The 18,817-nt window shown below is 44.3% G+C and overlaps 2 protein-coding genes across 4 annotated transcripts in view; one reads left to right on the top strand and one right to left on the bottom strand.

Annotated features, from left to right (window-relative positions):
* Positions 1-18,817, bottom strand: part of MED12L (mediator complex subunit 12L) — a gene marked incomplete at both ends in the record, with an annotated part of 383,094 nt that overhangs the window by 130,180 nt on the left and 234,097 nt on the right. The gene's annotated exons all lie outside the window — the stretch shown is intronic.
* GPR87 (G protein-coupled receptor 87) lies at positions 4,781-17,459 on the top strand (the record flags this gene model as incomplete). The annotated part of the gene is made up of 2 exons (XM_080695999.1): positions 4,781-5,021; positions 16,417-17,459. 2 exons carry the CDS (start codon positions 4,781-4,783, stop codon positions 17,457-17,459), a joined length of 1,284 nt encoding a protein of 427 aa, XP_080552125.1.

Here is an 18,817-nt window from a genome sequence, read left to right as displayed (position 1 = left end):
TGGCTTATTCTTTATTTTGAAACAGGATCTCACTAAGTTGCAGAGGACCTCATTACACAGCTGAGGCTGGCTATGAGGCTGCACTCCTCCTGTCTCAGCTTTCCAAGTACAGGAAATATAATGGGTGTGCACCGTCGTGCCCAGCCAAGAAAGATTGCTTTAAAAAAGATGATTGATGCCATAAGTTGGCAACATATTTGAGTAAGAATTGTTTTTTTAAAAGGTGTATAAGTACTTTATCAAATAAATTATATGTGACAGCAGAAACCTTTCCTACATCAGTGTGAGTTGTCTCTTTTCACTAGAGTAGAAAAATAGAAACAGTAAGGGTTTGATGCTGATAAAAACTGAAATAGCAATTCATGTCTCACTCAAGAATCATAAAATGGAAAAAGACAAAGAAAAGCTGTTCTCTTAGGGATTCCTCTAATTCCATTCACTTCAGCAGCAGTGGGCTCTTCTTAAGGTATAGCTACAAGAATCAGGATAGGTAACCTAGTGACCACCCACCCGACCTGCAATGGGCAGATCACCTTTCACCAGGGAACTCTTGACAAACACCAACTGGAATGGTGAGGGTTGCATCCACTCCTGCACCCTGGAAAACAATGAGTGGCCCCCAGGCAGGCTCGTAAAAAGCATCCTGTTGCCGGGCATTGTGGTGCACACTTGTAATCCCCGCCCTTGGGAAGCTGAGACAGGAGGATCACACAGGCTTGAAGCCAGCCTCAGCTACTTAGTGAGGCTCTCAGCAACTTAGTGAGACCCTGTTTCCAAAAAAAAAAAAGTATAAAATAGGTCTGGGAGTATAGCCCGGAGGTAGAAAGCCCCTTGGTTTCACACCAGTACAACACACACACACACACACACACACACACACACACACACACGCACGCGCGCTTGCATCCTGCTCTACTTGGGACTGATAAGTGGTACACCAACCACTCAAGGATACCTGGGATCTTGAGTGCTAAGAATTATTTTTCAATGACTATTTAGTTTAAAGCATATTCATCAAAAACCCGTAAATTATTGAGCCTGCAGCCCCAAACGGCTCTGACCAGCTTCCTCAATGCCAGCAATCCAGAATTTACCTGTGTTTAACTTACACTTTGTCACGCCGGGTGTGGTGGCGCACGCTTGTAATCCCCGCACTTGGGAAGCAGAGACAGGAGGATCGCGCAGGTTTGAAGCCAGTCGCACTGGCATAAGAGACCCTGTTTCCAAAAATAAAAAAAAATAAAAAATAGGTCTGGGAGTATAGCCCAGAGGTAGAAGGACTTCCAGGAACCCCAGTGCCACCAAATAAATAAATAAATAAATAAATAAATAAATAAATAAATAAATAAATAACACTTTGTCTAAAACAGAAAATTAAAGTGCACATTTTAACACCGTGCCCCTTAAAAAAAAAAAAAACAGTACATTTAACAAACTAAACAATGAGACTTTCATTATTACATGGGGAAAAAAAAACACCAGTGTCTTTGCCTGGAAGTCCATCTTTCCATTACTTAGTCATCTATGATATGAAATTCACTTAGTGATGTTCTCTCACCAGGTTGACATGCACTTTGGGGAAGGAAGGCAGGTATTTATTATTCTCCCCATTTCTCAGGTGAGAAAATTCAACCTCTGAGAGGGAAGATGATATGCCCAGGGTCACAGAGTCAAAGGCAAAGTCACAATCTGGACTCTGGCCTATAGAATTGAAATGGTGGGCACTTCCCTCCAGCGGGGCTCTGTCACATCTCCCAGACCAGCTGCACGCTTGGTGCACAGGTGAGGCCCCTGCCGGGGCCCAGACACCGGCTCAGTTCCCACTCGTGCCTCTCCCTGTCTGTGACGCTGGGAAAGTCATTGACTCTTGCTCAGGTTTCTCACTTCTGCTAAAGAAACAACCAACGGGGCGTGTGACACACACTCATAACCCCAGTACTTGGGAGGCTGAGACAGGAGGATCGCAGGTCCATGGCCAGCCTCCGCTACTTAGTAAGGCCCTTGGTAACTTAGTGAGAGCCTGTTTTGAATAAAAAAATAGAGCTAGAGGTGGAGCTTGGGGGGAGAATGTCCCTGGGTTCAATCCCCAGGATCAAAAACTAAAAGATAAAAATAAAAAATAAAGGAATAGCCAGGTGTAGGGTTAAAGTTATAAACAAGTATTAGATACAAACCTTGTCTTCCGAGAATTACAACCCACTTCATATCCTTCTAGTACACACACACACACACACACACACACACACACACACACACATGACCAGAGGTCACCTAGAAAAAAATATACATGTGAAGTCTAAATGTGAACCAAAATACACCTAATTGTAGGCCACATATGTCAAGCTAAACTCTGAAACAACCATGACAGGTCAGCACCTGCAAAACCTGAATGAAGGGCTGGTGTGTGTTGCATTCCAACCCCTTGGGGAGACCAACGCCACATGTGCGTTAATGAGATGCCCTGTGAATACAGTGACCTAATTCCATTTCAAAAAGAGGCATCTCAGAACCAGCGAGGTAGCCTTTTCCCGGGCCCTTGGCAGGGCAATTAGCTTTGCTGGAAGACACACAGGCATGCGCACATTCACAAACCTAAGTACACACACACACACACACACACACACACACACACACACACACACAGAGAATTAAGTTTGTGACTGTTGGGGGGGAGGGTGCTGGGGGTGGAACCCAGGGACATTCTACCTCTGAGGTACACCCTATTCCTTATCTTTATTCTTTATCTTTATTCTTTATTCCTATCTTATTCTTTATTTTGAAACAGGGTCTCACTAAGTTGCAAAGGGCCTCACTAAGTGCTGAGGCTGTCCATGAACCACAGTCCTCCTGTCTCAGCCTCCCAAATGCTGGGCTGATGTTATGTATTTCAGCAGAAACCTTGCATCGGATGGCTGCTTGTGAACACTGTATCTTTCCCAAGAAAATTGAAGCTCTTACATGACTGGTGGGCTTAGTGCAGGTTTTCAATAGGAAAATTAAAAAAAAAAATTTAAAACACCACTGAGACCTAAAACTATTCCAAGTTCACATGTGCGCTTCTGGAGAGCCACTGGGAAGTGGCAGACAGGTGAGAACCACTGCCAGCTACAAAGCCCCCAAATTAACCACCAGCGACTGCATTAGGGAGAAGGCACTTCACTGGCATTATCATTTAGATCTTGACCACAAGGGCAATCTTGAGACTCCTGGGGCCCAGGGGGAGTCATGGCGTCGCTGCAGCCTGGCAGGGCACTCTTGCCAGCTCCTCCTGAAGAGGAGCGAATTTGCCCAGATCCACAAGTGACCCCCACCCATGCTGAGATCCGACCCACTGACCTGCAACCCCGGGCCAGGGCTGTGTGTCACCCGCCTGAGTGCCCGAGGCAGCAGGTCCTGGGGCTTGAGGCTCCCCTGGTCATCAAGCTCCAAAGAGAGGACGAGGTGCTGCCATCCAACACATGTCCCTGTTCCACTGTGTATAACTTCCTTCCTTAAGACCTGGCTTAGAGCAGTTAGTGTAACAATACCCCAGGGAAGGGCTTCACTTGAAGGCCCCAGCAGAGGGCTAAGCACAGAGCAGGCTCAACTGAGACAACTAATAAATTCTTAGGTGTGAACTGAATAATATAACCCCCTCTCTAGCTAAAAGGGACCAGGAGGACCATTGTAAAAGTATGCTAAGTGATGGTCACTAGCAAGAAAAATTAGGAGGTTGGGGTGAAGGAGGGGGACAGGAGCAGAGAGAAAAATACACTCTACATAGAAGACTGGATGATTCAGAAGTTACATGTAAGAGTCAGTGGTAACAGAGCACATCCTGATGATGGGATGTGCCCGCCATGCCAGTGAGTGGGTAGTGTATCCAAGGGGGAGGGGGTGAGGCTGCAACCTCAGAGCTCACGCCCCATCTGGAGGGGCAGCCGGTGCTCCTGGACTTCATACTTGGTATTGGCAGATCTTCTCCTTTTTCCAAATACACCCAAATCTGGATTCTTACATTATATTTTCTGATGTTTTCAATATCAATCAGAGCAAATAAAACAGACACCTAGAGTTTGGAGGAGGAGCCGTTTCTTGACAAGCTTGGCAGAGGAGGGCGTGGTGACACATGCCTGTAATCTCTGGACTTGAGAGGATCCTAAGTTGGAGGACAGCTTCAGCAACCCACCAAGACCCCATTTCAAAGCATAAATATATAAACAAACAAACAAACAAACAAACAAATAAAACAAATGGGCTGGGAGTGTATCTTGGAGGTAGAATGCTCCTTGGTTCAATCCCTAGTCCCAAACAAAAACAGAAAAGTCTTGGCAGGAAAAAGAAACCCTGCCTTTTATTCAAATCTTCTCCCTCTGCCTTTTTACCTGCAAAATAAACCACCAGAATCATTTATTCCTCAAGGTGGTCTAATAGAACGGCGATTTTCAGTACTGACTGGATCTAATAGGAATCCCAACTTTATACTTGCTGTGTGAGTCAGGGCAACTTAATTAAACTGTCTGAACCTCATTAGCTTGCTACCTGGGTGGGGGTGGGGAACAAAGTATCTAGGGCACAGAGTTGCTGTGCAGATCGCTTGAGAAATCCTGCACTGAGTTCTAAGAGAAGGCAGAAACCGTGTACATGGGAGTCCTTTCCCTCATTAAAAAAAAAAAAAAAAGCCTACTACCAGCAACACAGAAACACAGTAAAAGCCCAAGGATGGTATCAAGGAGTGGCTGAAAAGAAAAGAAAAAAAAAAAGGAAGCTCTCTTAGCAGCGATACCATCTAAGCTCAGGAATGACTGTGAAACCCTGGCCTACCACAGACACCACATTCTTGAGCGGTTTCATCAGCGCTCAGCTGGGGAGCTGTAGGTGGCTGGACAGGATTCGCGCCCAGGAGCCTGGTCCTGGAACCCAGCCCTGCACTACCACTGAAGCAACCATGTTGCAACACCTTGTGAGCAACCCAGGGAGCTTTGGGGCGGGCAGAGGCTGCAGAGGACTCCAGAGGAAAGCACCCGGGCTCCAGAGCCAAGGTACAGATTGGGAAAAAGAGCAGGCAGAGAAGGCTGAAAGGGACTTAAAGAAGGGCTAGCTGCAGAAACAAAGATACCAGCCCACGGACTCACGAGTGGGCACCAGGGGGCGCCTGCCACACAGCAGTATGCATCTGTGACTTTCAACAGGAACTTCTCACTGAACCCAACGCTGTACACGGCAAAGGCCTGTGTCAATGTGATCTCATGCTACCTCCTGTTAACTTTCCACAACTTTACACGGGAGGAAGCAGAGGGTCATAAAGCTGAGAAGCAACAAATCTGGGACTGGAATCTGGGGGAACATAAGCTTGCTTCTGTTTCCCATCACAATGGCTAGAATCCTCAGAAGAATGGGAACAAATCTACCATTTGATCCAGCAATACTACTTCTAGGTATCTACCCAAAAGAAAGCAAACGAAACTACCAAACTAATGCATGCGTATCTATGTTCATAGCTGCACAATTCACCATAGCTAAACTATGGAACCAGCCAAGATGTCCATCAACAGATTGGATTACAAAACTGAGGGATATGTACACAATGGAATTCTACTCAGCCATAAAGAAAAAATTGCATCATTTACAGGGAAATGGATGGAACTGGAGGACATTATACTAAGTGAGATTAGTCAATCACAAAAAATAAGAAATCAGATGATTTCCCTAATATGTGAAAGCTAAGGAGAAATGAGTCATGGGAGGAACTCTAGATGAAAAAGGAGATGCTATAGAGGAGCAAATAAGTCAACCTAACTGAGGGGTTGGGAGGGGAAAGAAGGATGTACTTAAACGTATTGAAGTCAACCACTAAGCCAAGCATGGGAAGGAGGGATGGGGAGGGAATGGGGTGGGGATTGGTTAGGGGATAACTGGGTGATGTGTGCATATATGTATACACAAGTTTTTTTTTACGCCATTATGATGTGTGAATACAATGTACCAATAAAATATTAAAATAAAAAACAATGGCTAGAGGTGAAGACAGAGGGAGAGCCAAGCTGGGAAAATACAATGGTAAAATGCTCAGCGTTGCTGGATGATATGCTTAACAAAACCCTACATCTGTCCTCTATCTACCTCTGCCTGACTTTCACCTTTCTCTTTCCATAATAGGTTTTTTTAAAAAAAAATAATAATAATTGAGTGAAATGGCTGCCTCTACTACTTCCTCACATCAAAGCCTCACTCAATCTCTGTCTTTAGCATCTGCCCCCAGCCCTTTCGCCCAAAGAACACACCGATGAACCATCATGGCTGTGTGTGTGTGTGTGTGTGTGTGTGTGTGTATGTGTGTGTGTGTTACTGGGGATTGAATCCAGGGGCATTCTATCTCTGACCTACACCTATAACCCTTTGTGTGTGTGTGTGTGCGTGTTGTTTTTTTTTTTAATAGTAAAAGTCTTAGCCAGGCATGGTGGTGCACGCTTAGGCAATTCCATCATTTGGGAGACTGAGACAAGAGGACTGTGGTTTGTGGACAGCCTCAGCGACTTAGTGAGGCCCTTTGCAACTTGTGACACCCTGTTTCAAAATAAAAAATAAAAAACAGGGTTAAGGGTGTAGCTCAGAGGTAGAATGCCTTTGGCTTCTATCCCTACATAGTCTTGGGAAAAAAAAAAAAAAACCTAGGGTCTTTACTAGTGAGGTTGCTGCGAGTCTCACTAAGTTGCTGAAGCAATCCTTGAACCTATGAACCTCCTGTTTCATACTCCCAAGTGCTGGGATTACAGGTGTGTGCCAATATACCCAGCTACGATGGTTGTCTTGACAACGAGCCCCATCCAAGGGCACTCTGCTGCCCTATGTCACGCCACTTCCCCACAGCATGGCCCTGGCAGTGACTCCTCCTCACGTCCTCCAGTCTCCTGGGGTTTCAGACCATTACTTTTCTGGTACTGCCCCAGCTGCTTGACCACTCCATCGGGCACTCTGCCCTCCCGACAAGTGTGGCTTAAAACAGCCTGCTTGTCTGCCTGGCCTTGGCCCCGCCTCTCCCAGCTCCACGACACTTTCATCCTGGACCGGCTCGTCCTTTCTCAACTATTTTCTGCCACTTTTAAATTTTGAGATAGATTTCACTTAAGAGAACGTGAGGAAGAAGATGATGCAAGGGAAAACTCTCAGAAGCCAGCAAAGGGAAGTAACACATCTTGTCTCCCAGGCTGGGAGAGCAAACAGATTCCAGAAAATCCAAATGGCATGTCTGAATGAATTAAGAGCCCAAATCTTCCATTTAATTTCAACAAGAATTCTAAAAATAGAACATAGATCCCCAAAAGAATAAATTACCATCCAGAGTGGGTCTCTGGGTGACAAACCCAATTCTGAACAAGAGGCTCCTATACAAATATAGATAACTAAGCAATGTCTGTTGCCCAGTTCAGGAGAAAGGACTCATCATTAAATGCCCTACACTTCACTGTGTTCTCTCTTTCTCTCCCTCTTTGTTTTCTTTTCTTTTCTTTTCTTTTTTTCATTCTTGGTACTGGGAATTGAACACAGGGGCTTTCTGCCTCCAAGCTACCTCCGAACTACCTTGAAACATGGTCTCACTAAATTGCTGAGAACCGCACTAAGTTGCTGAGGCTGGCCTTGAACCTGCCTCCCAAGTGCTGGATTTAAAAGCATGTGCCACCATCGCTGGCTCACTGTCTCTGCAAATGGGGAGGAATGCTTTCTTCCCTTAGCCCTGAAAACTCACCCGTTATATAAAGCACAGTGAGATGTCAATTTTATTTTATTGTTCTTTTCTGTATATATTTTCCCCTTTTAACTTTGAGATATAATTTAGATATAATAATTTTTATTTGTCTGAAACATACATGTCAGTGAATTTAAGTAACTTTAGATACCTATACAACTGGGACCATAACCTAATTTTCATCACCCAGTAAATCCCTTGTACCCTGTAGGTAAACATCCGCTTCTGCCTACTGTACCCGCAAACACTGATCTGCTTTCTACCTCTACAGACTTGCCTCTTTTGGACATTTCACCTAAACGGTTTGTCATTTTTTTGTGTCTGGCTTCTTTCCCTTGCAAAATATTTCTCGGGTTCTGCACATGATAGCTGAACTTAATTTCTTTTTATTGCTGAATATATTGTGTGACTATACCACGTTTTATTACCCAGAAGCCAGTTGGCACTCAAGTTCATTCTGCTTTAACAGTCATGAATAATGCTGCTACAGACATCTGCAAACAAGTATTTGCACAGGCTCATGTTTTCTTTCTTTCTTTTTTCTTTTTTTTTTCCTGGAAGCCCTTCTACCTCCAGGCTACACTCCCAGACCCATTTTATATTTTTTATTTGGAAACAGGGTCTCTTAAGCCAGCCAGGCTGGCTTTGAACCAGCGCGATCCTCCTGTCTCCACCTCCCAAGCGTGGGGATTACAAGTGTGCGCCACCACGCCCAGCGCCAGGCTCTTGTTTTCAATTCCCCTGTTGGGTAGATATGAGGCAGAGACTCACTGGCTTGTATGATCAATTGAGATTTAACTTTTTCAGAAACTGCAGAGTGGCTTCCAGTGAGCAGAGATACTATTTTAAATTTTCACCAGTGCATATATAGGTCCCTGTTTCCTCTGCATCCTTGGCAATACTTGCTATAGTCTTTTTTTATTTATTGCCATTGTAGTAGATTTGAAATGGCAGTACGTTCTGCCTTACTTTGAATTCCCCTATTGACTAAGCTTTCTTTTATGTACTCTTGGGGAAATATCTAGAGAAATCTTTGTGTGTGTGTAGGGGAAGGTACTGAGGATGAAACCCAGGGGCCTTCTACCTCCAGGCTATCCCTCCAGACTTATTTTACATTTTATTTGGAAACAGAGTCTCACTAAGTTGCTGAGACCCTCACTAAGCTGCTGAAGCTGGCTTCAAACCTGCGATCCTCCTGTCTCAGCCTCCTGAGTACTGAGATTAAAGGCAGGCGCCACCATGCCTGGCTCTCGTTTTGTTATTAACATAAAGCTGTAGACGTTCTTTGAATATTCTGAATACAAATCCTTCATTAGAAACATGATATGCAGAGGTTTTACCCTAGTCTCATTTCTGTGTTCTACGGCCAACCATCGGCTCTTTCTCTTACCACCACTCCAGTGGATACAGTCTAAGTGGCGCCAAGAAGAGGAGAGCTGCGAGAACTGTGGACAGAAAAATCTAGTGTGTCTGAAGGTAAGGGCCTTGAAATGTTGCCTCAGTCATCCTTTCCAGGGAAACATTAATATAAAATATAGGTCTTGGCACCGTGGCACACACCTGTAACCCCAGTACTTGGGAGGCCAAAATAAGAAGGATCACAGGTTCGAGGCTGGACTCTGCTTCTTAGCTAGACCCTTAGCAACTTAGCAAGACCCTGTTTCCAAATAAAAAAATAAAACAGGGGTGGAAGTGTAGCTCAGAGTTAGAATGCCCCTGGGGTTAATCACCAGCAAAACAAACACACACACACACACACACACACACACACACACACACATACACACACACACACACACACACACACACACACACACACACACACACGGTTTCATCTCCTTTGCCTTACATTAAAGAATATATAAAACTAGTACCCAAAATGGAAAAAATACTCTTAAAAAATCCCTTGTCATTGCCGGGCGTGGTGGCACACTCTTGTAATCCCTGCGCTTGGGAGGCCGAGACAGGAGGATCACACAGGTTTGAAGCCAGCCTCAGCGACTTAGTGAGGCTCTCAGCAACTTAGTGAGACCCTGTGTCCAAATAAAATATAAAATAGGTCTGGGAGTACAGCCCGGAGAGAGGGCATGGAGATGCTGTTTTGTGTCCAGAGTGCTCAAATCTACAGTTCGTATTTTCTGACTCTTGGAGGTTCATAAGTTGCTTTACTAAAAAGAGTAACATATGTCATGTTCAAAATCCTTCCCGACTGTGTGTTTTTGGTTTTTGTTTTTTCTCTCTAGAAATCAAACCAGGAATAGCCTATGCTGAACCCACGCCTCAGTCATCCCCGACGGTTTCCTGACATGCATTTTGGCTTACACAGCATCTCAACTAAAGAATGGGGCTCAACTTGACACTTGCCAGATCACCAAGTAAGCACAAAAAGAAATGCAAAAACACCTTACTTTATCAATGACTTCTCCACACTGGGTGATAACTGGGGGCCTCTCTTGGTCATAGAACCAACTTTGCAAATTTAATAGTCTAACCAAGGTTCACTGAGGTTTCCCAGAGGTCAAAGACAACATCCCCCGACTCTGCTGGATCACTATGGAAGAAATAATCATACAAAGGCCACTGCGCCATGGGGGTGACACCCTATAATTTGTATGACTTGATTATATTATTCCCTTCCTAGCCTGGCAGGCAGAGCCATAGTGGCCATAAGTTGATACTTTCACATTTTGTGCCAAAGAGTCACACACCCCAATAAGCAATAATGTGGGATCCCCATGGGCACAAGTAGCAGACCTTCTCCACTCTGCATCCATCCCGGTGTAACCATATCAACAAGGCAAACTGTAATTAGTGCTTTATGTAACAGAGTGAGCAAATACCTGGTAAGTACTAGATCAAAATAGTGTTTGCAAAGCACTTAGCTCTCAGAAGATCCAGCAAAACAGCTATGACCCATTCCATTTTACAAAGTTATTAAGTGACTAAACCAGCAAGGTCATTTAGGACTTTTCTCTCAATGAAAACCCTCCGTATCTGCCCTGATCAGTATGGCAGCCAAATGGGCTACAGGGAACTTGAATGTGGTTAGTGGGAGAGAGAAACTGAGTTTGTTATGGTGCTTGATTGTAATATTTTATTTTAGTTTTTGGTGCTAGGGGTTGAACCCAGGGACATTCGACCTCTGGGATACCCCCCAACCTGATTTTACTTTTTATTTTGTAACAGGGTCTTAGTAAGTTGCAGAGCCCCTCACTAAGTAGCTGGTGGGCTGGCCACAAACCTGTGATCCTGGTCTCAGCCTCCCAAGTACTGAATTACAAGCGTGTGCCACCACATCTGGCTTGTAACTAAAATGTTAGATATTAAGCTATGTGTGGTCAGTGCTACATCTGGCCACAAAGCCCATGCCCACCTCCAACGCATACACACACATGTGCACACAGGAGCTCCTACTCATTCCCCTACACACAGCCACAGTGGATCCTGCCAGACGCACAATACCACAAAAAGGTGGGGCACAAGTTAATCCTTATGTAGCCAGAGTTCTTGCATGCCAATGTATTTGTTAAGGTAATATTTTATGTTTATTTATTTATTACATGCCATCATGCAGTATCTTCTGAAGATATGCCATTTCAGTAGGTTCACATGCAAATGATAAAACAGGTCACAGGTACTCTGATTTTATACAAACCATGCTAGGTATTTCTTAGATGCATTTTGTTTTATTTTATTTTTTGCAGTACTAGGGATGGAACCAGGGGCATCGCACCTCTGAGCTACACCCCCAAAACTATTTTGTAGTCTTTTTTTTTTAAAAAAAAAAAAAAAACAAGAACTCACAGAGTTGCAAAGGGTCTAAGTAGCTGAGGCTGTCCACAAACCATGATCCTCCGGTCTCCGCCTTCTGAATGTTGGGACTACAAGTGTGTGCCACCTTGCCCAGCTTAAATGCATTTTATTTTTAATGGACATATAGTAATGATGTTTATGATGTGGTATTCAATTGTATACGATGAATATATAGATGTGGGTCATATTGGGGGTTTTTTTGGAGGGGTACTGAGGATTTAACTCTGGGGCATTCTACTCTGAGCTACATGCCCAGCCTCATTTTTTTATTTTATTTTGAAACAGGGTCTCACTAAATTGCGGAGGGCCTCACAAGCAGCTGAGGCTGGCCTGGAACCTACAATCCTATCTTAGCCTCCCAAATACTGGGATTACAAGCGTGCGCCACCACGCCCTGCTTGTTAAATTCATTTAAAAGGAGCTCAGGAAGGTGCCCTGGAAAGAAGAATAGGATTCATACTTTTGTATATCAAGCCCTGCACTAAACAAGACATGGAATACCACACTCTCACAGACAAAGAAAATGTGAAAACAAGAGCTTTCACATTGTGAAAACAGCTTCCAATTTTTCCTTAATAAAATCAACAAGTTAGGCCGGGCGTGGTGGTGCATGCTTGTAATCCCTGCGCTTGGGAGGTGGAGACAGGAGGATCGCGCAGGTTCAAAGCCAGCCGTGCTGGCTTAAGATACCCTGTTTCCAAATAAAAATATAAAAAAATAGGTCTGGGAGTGTAGCCCTGAGGTAGAAGGGTTTCCAGGAACCCCAGTACCACCAGAAAAAAAAAATAAATAAATCACCAAGTTACAGTCATTAACTATGTTCCCCAACTCAGCCAACTTCTTCACCGACAGTGAAGATCATGATAAAACTGCCTGGGTGAAGAAAAGCATTCAGATTTAGTGATCAGTGCTCCTGAGTGGGAACATGCAAAAAAAAGATGCTTCTTGGCATGGCCATGTGTTTTGAAAAAAGGCTAGTTTAAATAAGGCTAAAAAAATGTGTGTCTCCACCATCTTGCATCCCATTAAGATGTATGAGTTCAATGCACCAATAAAAAAGTTTAAAAAATGAAAATTCTGGGAGCAAAGATAGAGAAGAAGTAATGGAAAGAGCTGGCAGAAAAGAACGTGCTATAGATCTAAATCTAAAGACAATTCAATTACACAAAACTCTCAATATTAAATGTCATATCTTTCAGAGAAACACAGGCATGGCTTACCAAGCTTTTTAAGAACCTTTTTTGGGGGTTTTTTTGGTAGTACTGGGGGTAGAACCCAGAGGCTTTCTACCTCCAGGCTACACTCCCAGACCTATTTCATATTTTATTTGGAAACAGGGTCTCACTAAGTTGCTGAGAGCCTCACTAAGTTGCTGAGGCTGGCTTCGAACCTGTGCAATCCTTCTGTCTCAGCCTCCTAAGCGCGGGGATTACAAGCGTGCACCACCATGCCCAGCAAGAACCATTTCTTTTCTTTCTACCAACCATGTTATTTCACAAAACAATCCACAATAAGCTTTAACACTTAATCTGCTTATACTATAGTGTAAACATGAAATTTGTGAATGAAGTCATTAACGCCCAGGGTCTAGGGCCTATTCCACTGAACTTCGGAAGGCCTGTATTCCTAAACGTTAAGCCCACACATCGACAGAAGAATCAAACACCCTTGAGGTGACAGTCAACAAGTCCAAGGCCTGAAGGTCTCAAAGGAATGAAGGCCACTACGGAATGAAGCCTCTCCAGCTGGATAGGTCTTATTTATAAGACAGAGTATATATTCAGACTTCAACTGGCATTCCCTGTTAAGACTATCTTTAATAATAACCATAACTGCTAGGTAAATTATCATTTAATAAGAGTGCTGGTTCATATAATTAAACTTTAAAATGAACTGACACATAATCCCTAAGGGACACTGGGATGAAGGATGGGATTTTCCATTCCACAGTGGGTATGCACACAGATCCAGGGAGCCATTGCTAACCACTAAAATGTGCCCTGCCTGGTGTGCTGCAGCTAGTGAACTGCCCTGCTTGATTCACAGTGGCTTTGAGCATGAGTAAATAAATAATTGTTACGAGGTACAGCCACCCTGTCAGGCAACGAGGGAGCTGTTCTTTTCCAGCTGTGATTCTCAGCTGGACCCTTTATTCCAATTAAAACAAGTCCTCTCTCTGCTTCCCTAAGGGTTCTATCCAGGGTAAGATGAAAGTCACTGCTAATAGTTTAATTGGGTAAATCAATTCAAGCAGATACATAAATTCAGTTAAAACTGCACTTCTTAAGAAACTTCTAATGGCTTTGATACCAACTTGGATCTTCTGGTCTCAGAACAGCAGACTGCAATAGTTTATTAAGTCAAAATAGGCTCAAAGAATACTGTCCAAGACAGTATTCAAAACTGGCAGCAATAACACACATGGAAGCTGAATCAGGCATTTTAAACCTGTAAAGCTTAATAATACCATGGGTCTCATAACAGGCTAGTCCAGGTACAAATTAGTAGCCTGTCTAAGAATATTTAGGCCAGGAAAACCTGTTTTTAAAAATGTAGCGAGGAATAAAAGGAAAGAACTAGAAAGAAGACAAGGCCAACTCAGGAAGAACCTGCACTTAGACTTCAGACAGCAATTTAAGAACCTGTTTTGGGATTGCAATCTTCAAAACTATCTCTCCTGGTTCACTTCTTCAAAGAAGAGAACCAAAGTATATTCTAATCAACGTGTTGTGAAGGGAAATGGAGAGATTCGATTCACGCTGTTTACCTACACCAAAATCATTTCGAAACATAATTATAATAGATACTGTTCATTCCCGGGAAGCATACATTCAGAAGCGGCCTTCCTCTGACCCTTATATCTGAAAAGTGAATTTGTAAATGGTGTTACTTCAGCTTCTCCAAGAAAGCAGATGAGGAAACCTCACCAAAAGGGAAAGTGTAGAGAGGGAAGGTTTAGAAGCAGCTCACAGACCACCTTTGGAGGGCAGGAAGGAATAGACGGGTGAGGGGCAGTGCAGCTGGGAGACAGCGACAAAGGCATGCTCAGCCGTCTTCTACCACGTTTTCACGTTGTTCGGCCCCTGCTCTGCTGAGAGGGCTTGTCTCAGCTCCCCACCAAGCTGGGTAATAGGCCAGCAGCATCCCAGGAGTTGTGGCATCGGCAAGAAAGTAGTGCCTGATCCACAGCCCAGTGCCGGAGCTGGCTGTCAACCCGGCTGTCCACACTCCCAGTGGAAGGAGATCGGACAAGCCGTCTCCCTGGCTGCCACATAAACCAAACGCAACCTGACCGTTCCGATGACTATGGCAGAGTGGCATGGTACAAGTCTTTAATCACAAGAACCAAAAATAACAAAAAAGCAAAAGATTTTTTTAAAACCCATATAGTAAACAAAATGGGTATGATCTGGCCTTGTAAATAAGAGCAGTTACTTTAACGAGTTACCTTCCTCGGTAATAAACTTATATAGTAAGAAGAACAAGAAAACAAAATTCAGCATTTTCCTTTTTTTTTAAATGGTACTGGGGATTAAGCCCAGGAGGATTCTACCTCTAAGCTAAACCCCCAGCACTATTTTTTATTTTTTATTTTGAAACAGGGTCTCACTAAATTGCAGAGGGCTTAAGTAGCTGAGGCTGGCCGCAAACCTGCATCTTCCTGTCTCAGCCTCCTAAGTACAGGGACTATAAGAGTATGCCACCACACCCAGTTTAAAATTCAGCATTTTCACTGGGCATGGTGACGCAGGCTTGTAATCCCAGCGCTTGGGAGGCTGAGACAGGAGGATCGATGGGTTCGAAGCCAGCCTCAGCTACTTAGTGAGGCTCTCGGCAACTCAGTGAGACCCTGTTTCCAAATAATATATAAAATAGGTCTGGGAGTATAGCCCGGAGGTAGAAAGCCTCTGGGTTCCATTCCCAGGACCACCAAAAAAAAATAAAAAATAAAAAATAAAAAATAAATAAATAAAATTCAGCATTTTCTACTGGACTAAACAGAAACATGTACATGTTGCTGTTATTAACTCTATGAACACATTTTATTGAAAAATACAGTAGGAAGCCTAAATATTCATGAGTGATTAGGATCACAAAATAGATTATTCCCAAATTCAGACCTCCTATTAAAGGCTGGACAGGAGACAGGAAGATTGGAGGTTCGTGGTCAGCCTCTCCACAACTTGGCGGGGCCCTCAGCAACTTAGTGAAATCCTGTTTCAAAATTTAAAAAATAAATAAAATAAAAGAGGGCTGAGGGTGTAGTTCAAAACTAGAATGACTCTGGGTTCAATTCCCAGTACCACAAAAAATAAAAATCAGGGTAGCTTACATCGAGATACTTATTTTTCAAAAGGTCATCAGAGAGAATCAGAAATATGTCCTTTTTAACTCACGGGCCGTGGCTGGAAGGTGTGTGGCTGGAAGGGAGACTACCAATTCTTCAGCAAATCTAAACCCCATTCGTGTGTTTGATTGGTTCCTTAAAACCCTGCAGTGTTTTTTTTTTTTAATTGTTATTTTGGTGGGTTTTTTTTTTTGTTTGTTTGGTTTTGGTTTGTTTGGCGGTACTGGGGATGGAACCCAGGGATATTCTACCTCCAAGCTACACTCCTACCTCTATTTTTGTTTCTTTATTTTTTGAAACAGGGTCTCACGGGGTTGTAAGGGGCCTAAGTAGTAGCTGAGGCTATCCGCGAACCACGATCCTCCTGTCTCAACCTCCCAAATGCCTGGATTACAAACATGTGCCACCACGCCCAGCTCCCTGAGGGTGTTTTAAACTCACTAAAAGCAGCCGCAGTCCAGCCAGGAGCTGGAGGCTCATGGGGCTGCGAGCCCAGCCTTGAAGTGACCTCTCTCCGCTTCTCCTACAGATCAACAGCTGTGGGGCCAAGGGAGTGACCCTCTGAACCACACGAGCGAGGGACCCGGGAAGAATGGCACACTCCACAACGAATTCGACACCATCGTCCTGCCTGTGCTCTACCTCATCATCTTTGTGGCCAGCCTCCTGCTGAACGGGCTGGCGGTGTGGATCTTCTTCCACATCAGGAACAAGACCAGCTTCATATTCTATCTCAAGAACACGGTGGTCGCCGACCTCTTCATGACGCTGACCTTCCCGTTCCGCATAGTCCACGACGCGGGGTTTGGGCCTTGGTACTTCAAGTTTGTCCTCTGCAGGTACACGTCGGTTCTGTTCTACGCGAACATGTACACGTCCATCGTGTTTCTGGGGCTCATCAGCATCGACCGCTACCTGAAGGTGGTGAAGCCGTTCGGGGACTCTCGCATGTACAGCATCACCTTTACCAAGGTGCTCTCCATCTGTGTCTGGGTGGTCATGGCCGTCCTGGCCTTGCCAAACATCATCCTCACAAACGGTCAACCCACCAAGGAAAACATTCACGACTGCATGGGACTCAAGAGCCCCCTGGGGGTCAAATGGCACGAGGCCGTGGTCTATGTCAACAGCTGCCTGTTCGTGGCTGTGCTGGTGGTCCTGATCGGCTGCTACATCGCCATCTCCAGGTACATCCACAGGTCCAGCAGGCAGTTCATCAGCCAGTCGAGCCGGAAGCGGAAGCACAACCAGAGCATCCGGGTGGTGGTGGCTGTGTTCTTCACCTGCTTCCTGCCTTACCACTTGTGCCGCATCCCGTTCACGTTCAGTCACCTGGACAGGCTTTTAGACGAATCCGCACACAGGGTGCTGTATTACTGCAAAGAGATGACGCTCTTCTTGTCCGCCTGCAATGTGTGCCTGGACCCCATCATTTACTTTTTCATGTGCAGGTCGTTCTCAAGACGCTTGTTTAAGAAATCCAACATCAGAACCAGGAGCGAAAGCATCAGGTCGCTGCAGAGCGTCCGGAGATCCGAAGTCCGCATTTACTATGACTACACCGATGTGTAGGCGGCCGGACTTGCTTGTTGGGATCAATATGTACAAAGTGTAAATAAATGTTTCTTTTCATTATCTCTGCTGGAGTCCATCAGCATGTGGATTAAAAAGGGGACTAAAATATCATGAAGTGGGGGGGCATCATTTGGAACTCATGACAATGAGGTAGAGAAAAAAAAATTAAAACGGAGAGGTAAGCTGGGCGTGGTGGCACACGCTTGTAATCCCAGTACTTGGGAGGCTGAGACAGGAGGATCGCAGTTCGCAGCCAGCCTCAGCTAATTAGTGAGGCCCTCAGCAACTCAGTGAGGCCCTGTTTCAAAATAAAGGATAAAAATTTGGGCTGGGGGTATAGCTTGGAGGTAGAATGCCCCTGGGTTCCATCCCAGTACCACCACAAGAAAAAAAGGCGGGGCAGCTCACCGGTGAGTGGCAGCCACGTGACTCAGTCTCATGACTAAACAGAGGAAGGAGCCACCGCCACATGGTCACTTTGCACAGAACACAAAGTACAGAGAAAAGGGTTCCGTGCAGGCTTGCGGTTCAAACTGTGAGAAAGAAAACGCTGTTTTGAAAGCAAATCACTGACTGCAGATCTAACTCAGTAAATACTATTGATGGCCAGGCCTTCTGTCATTCCAGCTCTAAAGTATCTAAGAACTTGACCAGCATCCCTTTTCTGTATTTTTCAAGGTCCTATACCCAAAAGAAAAGCCTCTGTGGCGTAAAACAGGGATACAGAGTAGGACTTCCAGCTGTGTTTATAAAGTAGTACATTAAAAATGTAAAATCTGGCCGGGCGTGGTGGCGCACGCTTGTAATCCCAGCATTTGGGAGGCTGAGACCGGAGGATCCAGGTTCGTGGACAGCCTCAGCTACTTAGTGAGGCCCTTTGCAACTCAGTGAGACCCTGTTTCAAAATAAAGAATAAAAAATTGGGCAGGGGGTGTAGCTCAGAGGTTAAATGCCCCTGGGTTCCATCCCCAGACCTACAAAAAAAAAAAAAAAGTGAAATTAAACTAGCTTATTTGAAATAAGTTATTCCAGAGAAAATATGTCTGAATATTAAGAAAAGACTGTGGATATAGTACCCTGAAGTCACACTCCGCATTATTATACCCTTTGATGCATTTAAATCTCTATGTGAAGGGCAGAGAAGAAAATACAGAGGCTTGGCTAATGAGAACATTCAATTCACCAAATGGCCACTTAAGAGTCTTTCTTATTTTAAACAAACTATTAGCATAATATTCTCCCCAATAAACTATACCTAAACATTAACAGGGATATCATTCGTTAAAAAATATAACTAAGATGAAGGAGAGAGTTCAGTAAATCAATTCAAAAGAGCACAGAAGTGACCTTTTTAA

The sequence above is a fragment of the Muscardinus avellanarius genome (genome assembly GCF_963383645.1).
Source record: "Muscardinus avellanarius genome assembly, chromosome: 5".
NCBI lineage: Eukaryota > Metazoa > Chordata > Mammalia > Rodentia > Gliridae > Muscardinus > Muscardinus avellanarius.
The sequence above is the reverse complement of the archived record's forward strand: the minus strand, read 5'-3'. Positions and strand labels throughout refer to the sequence as shown.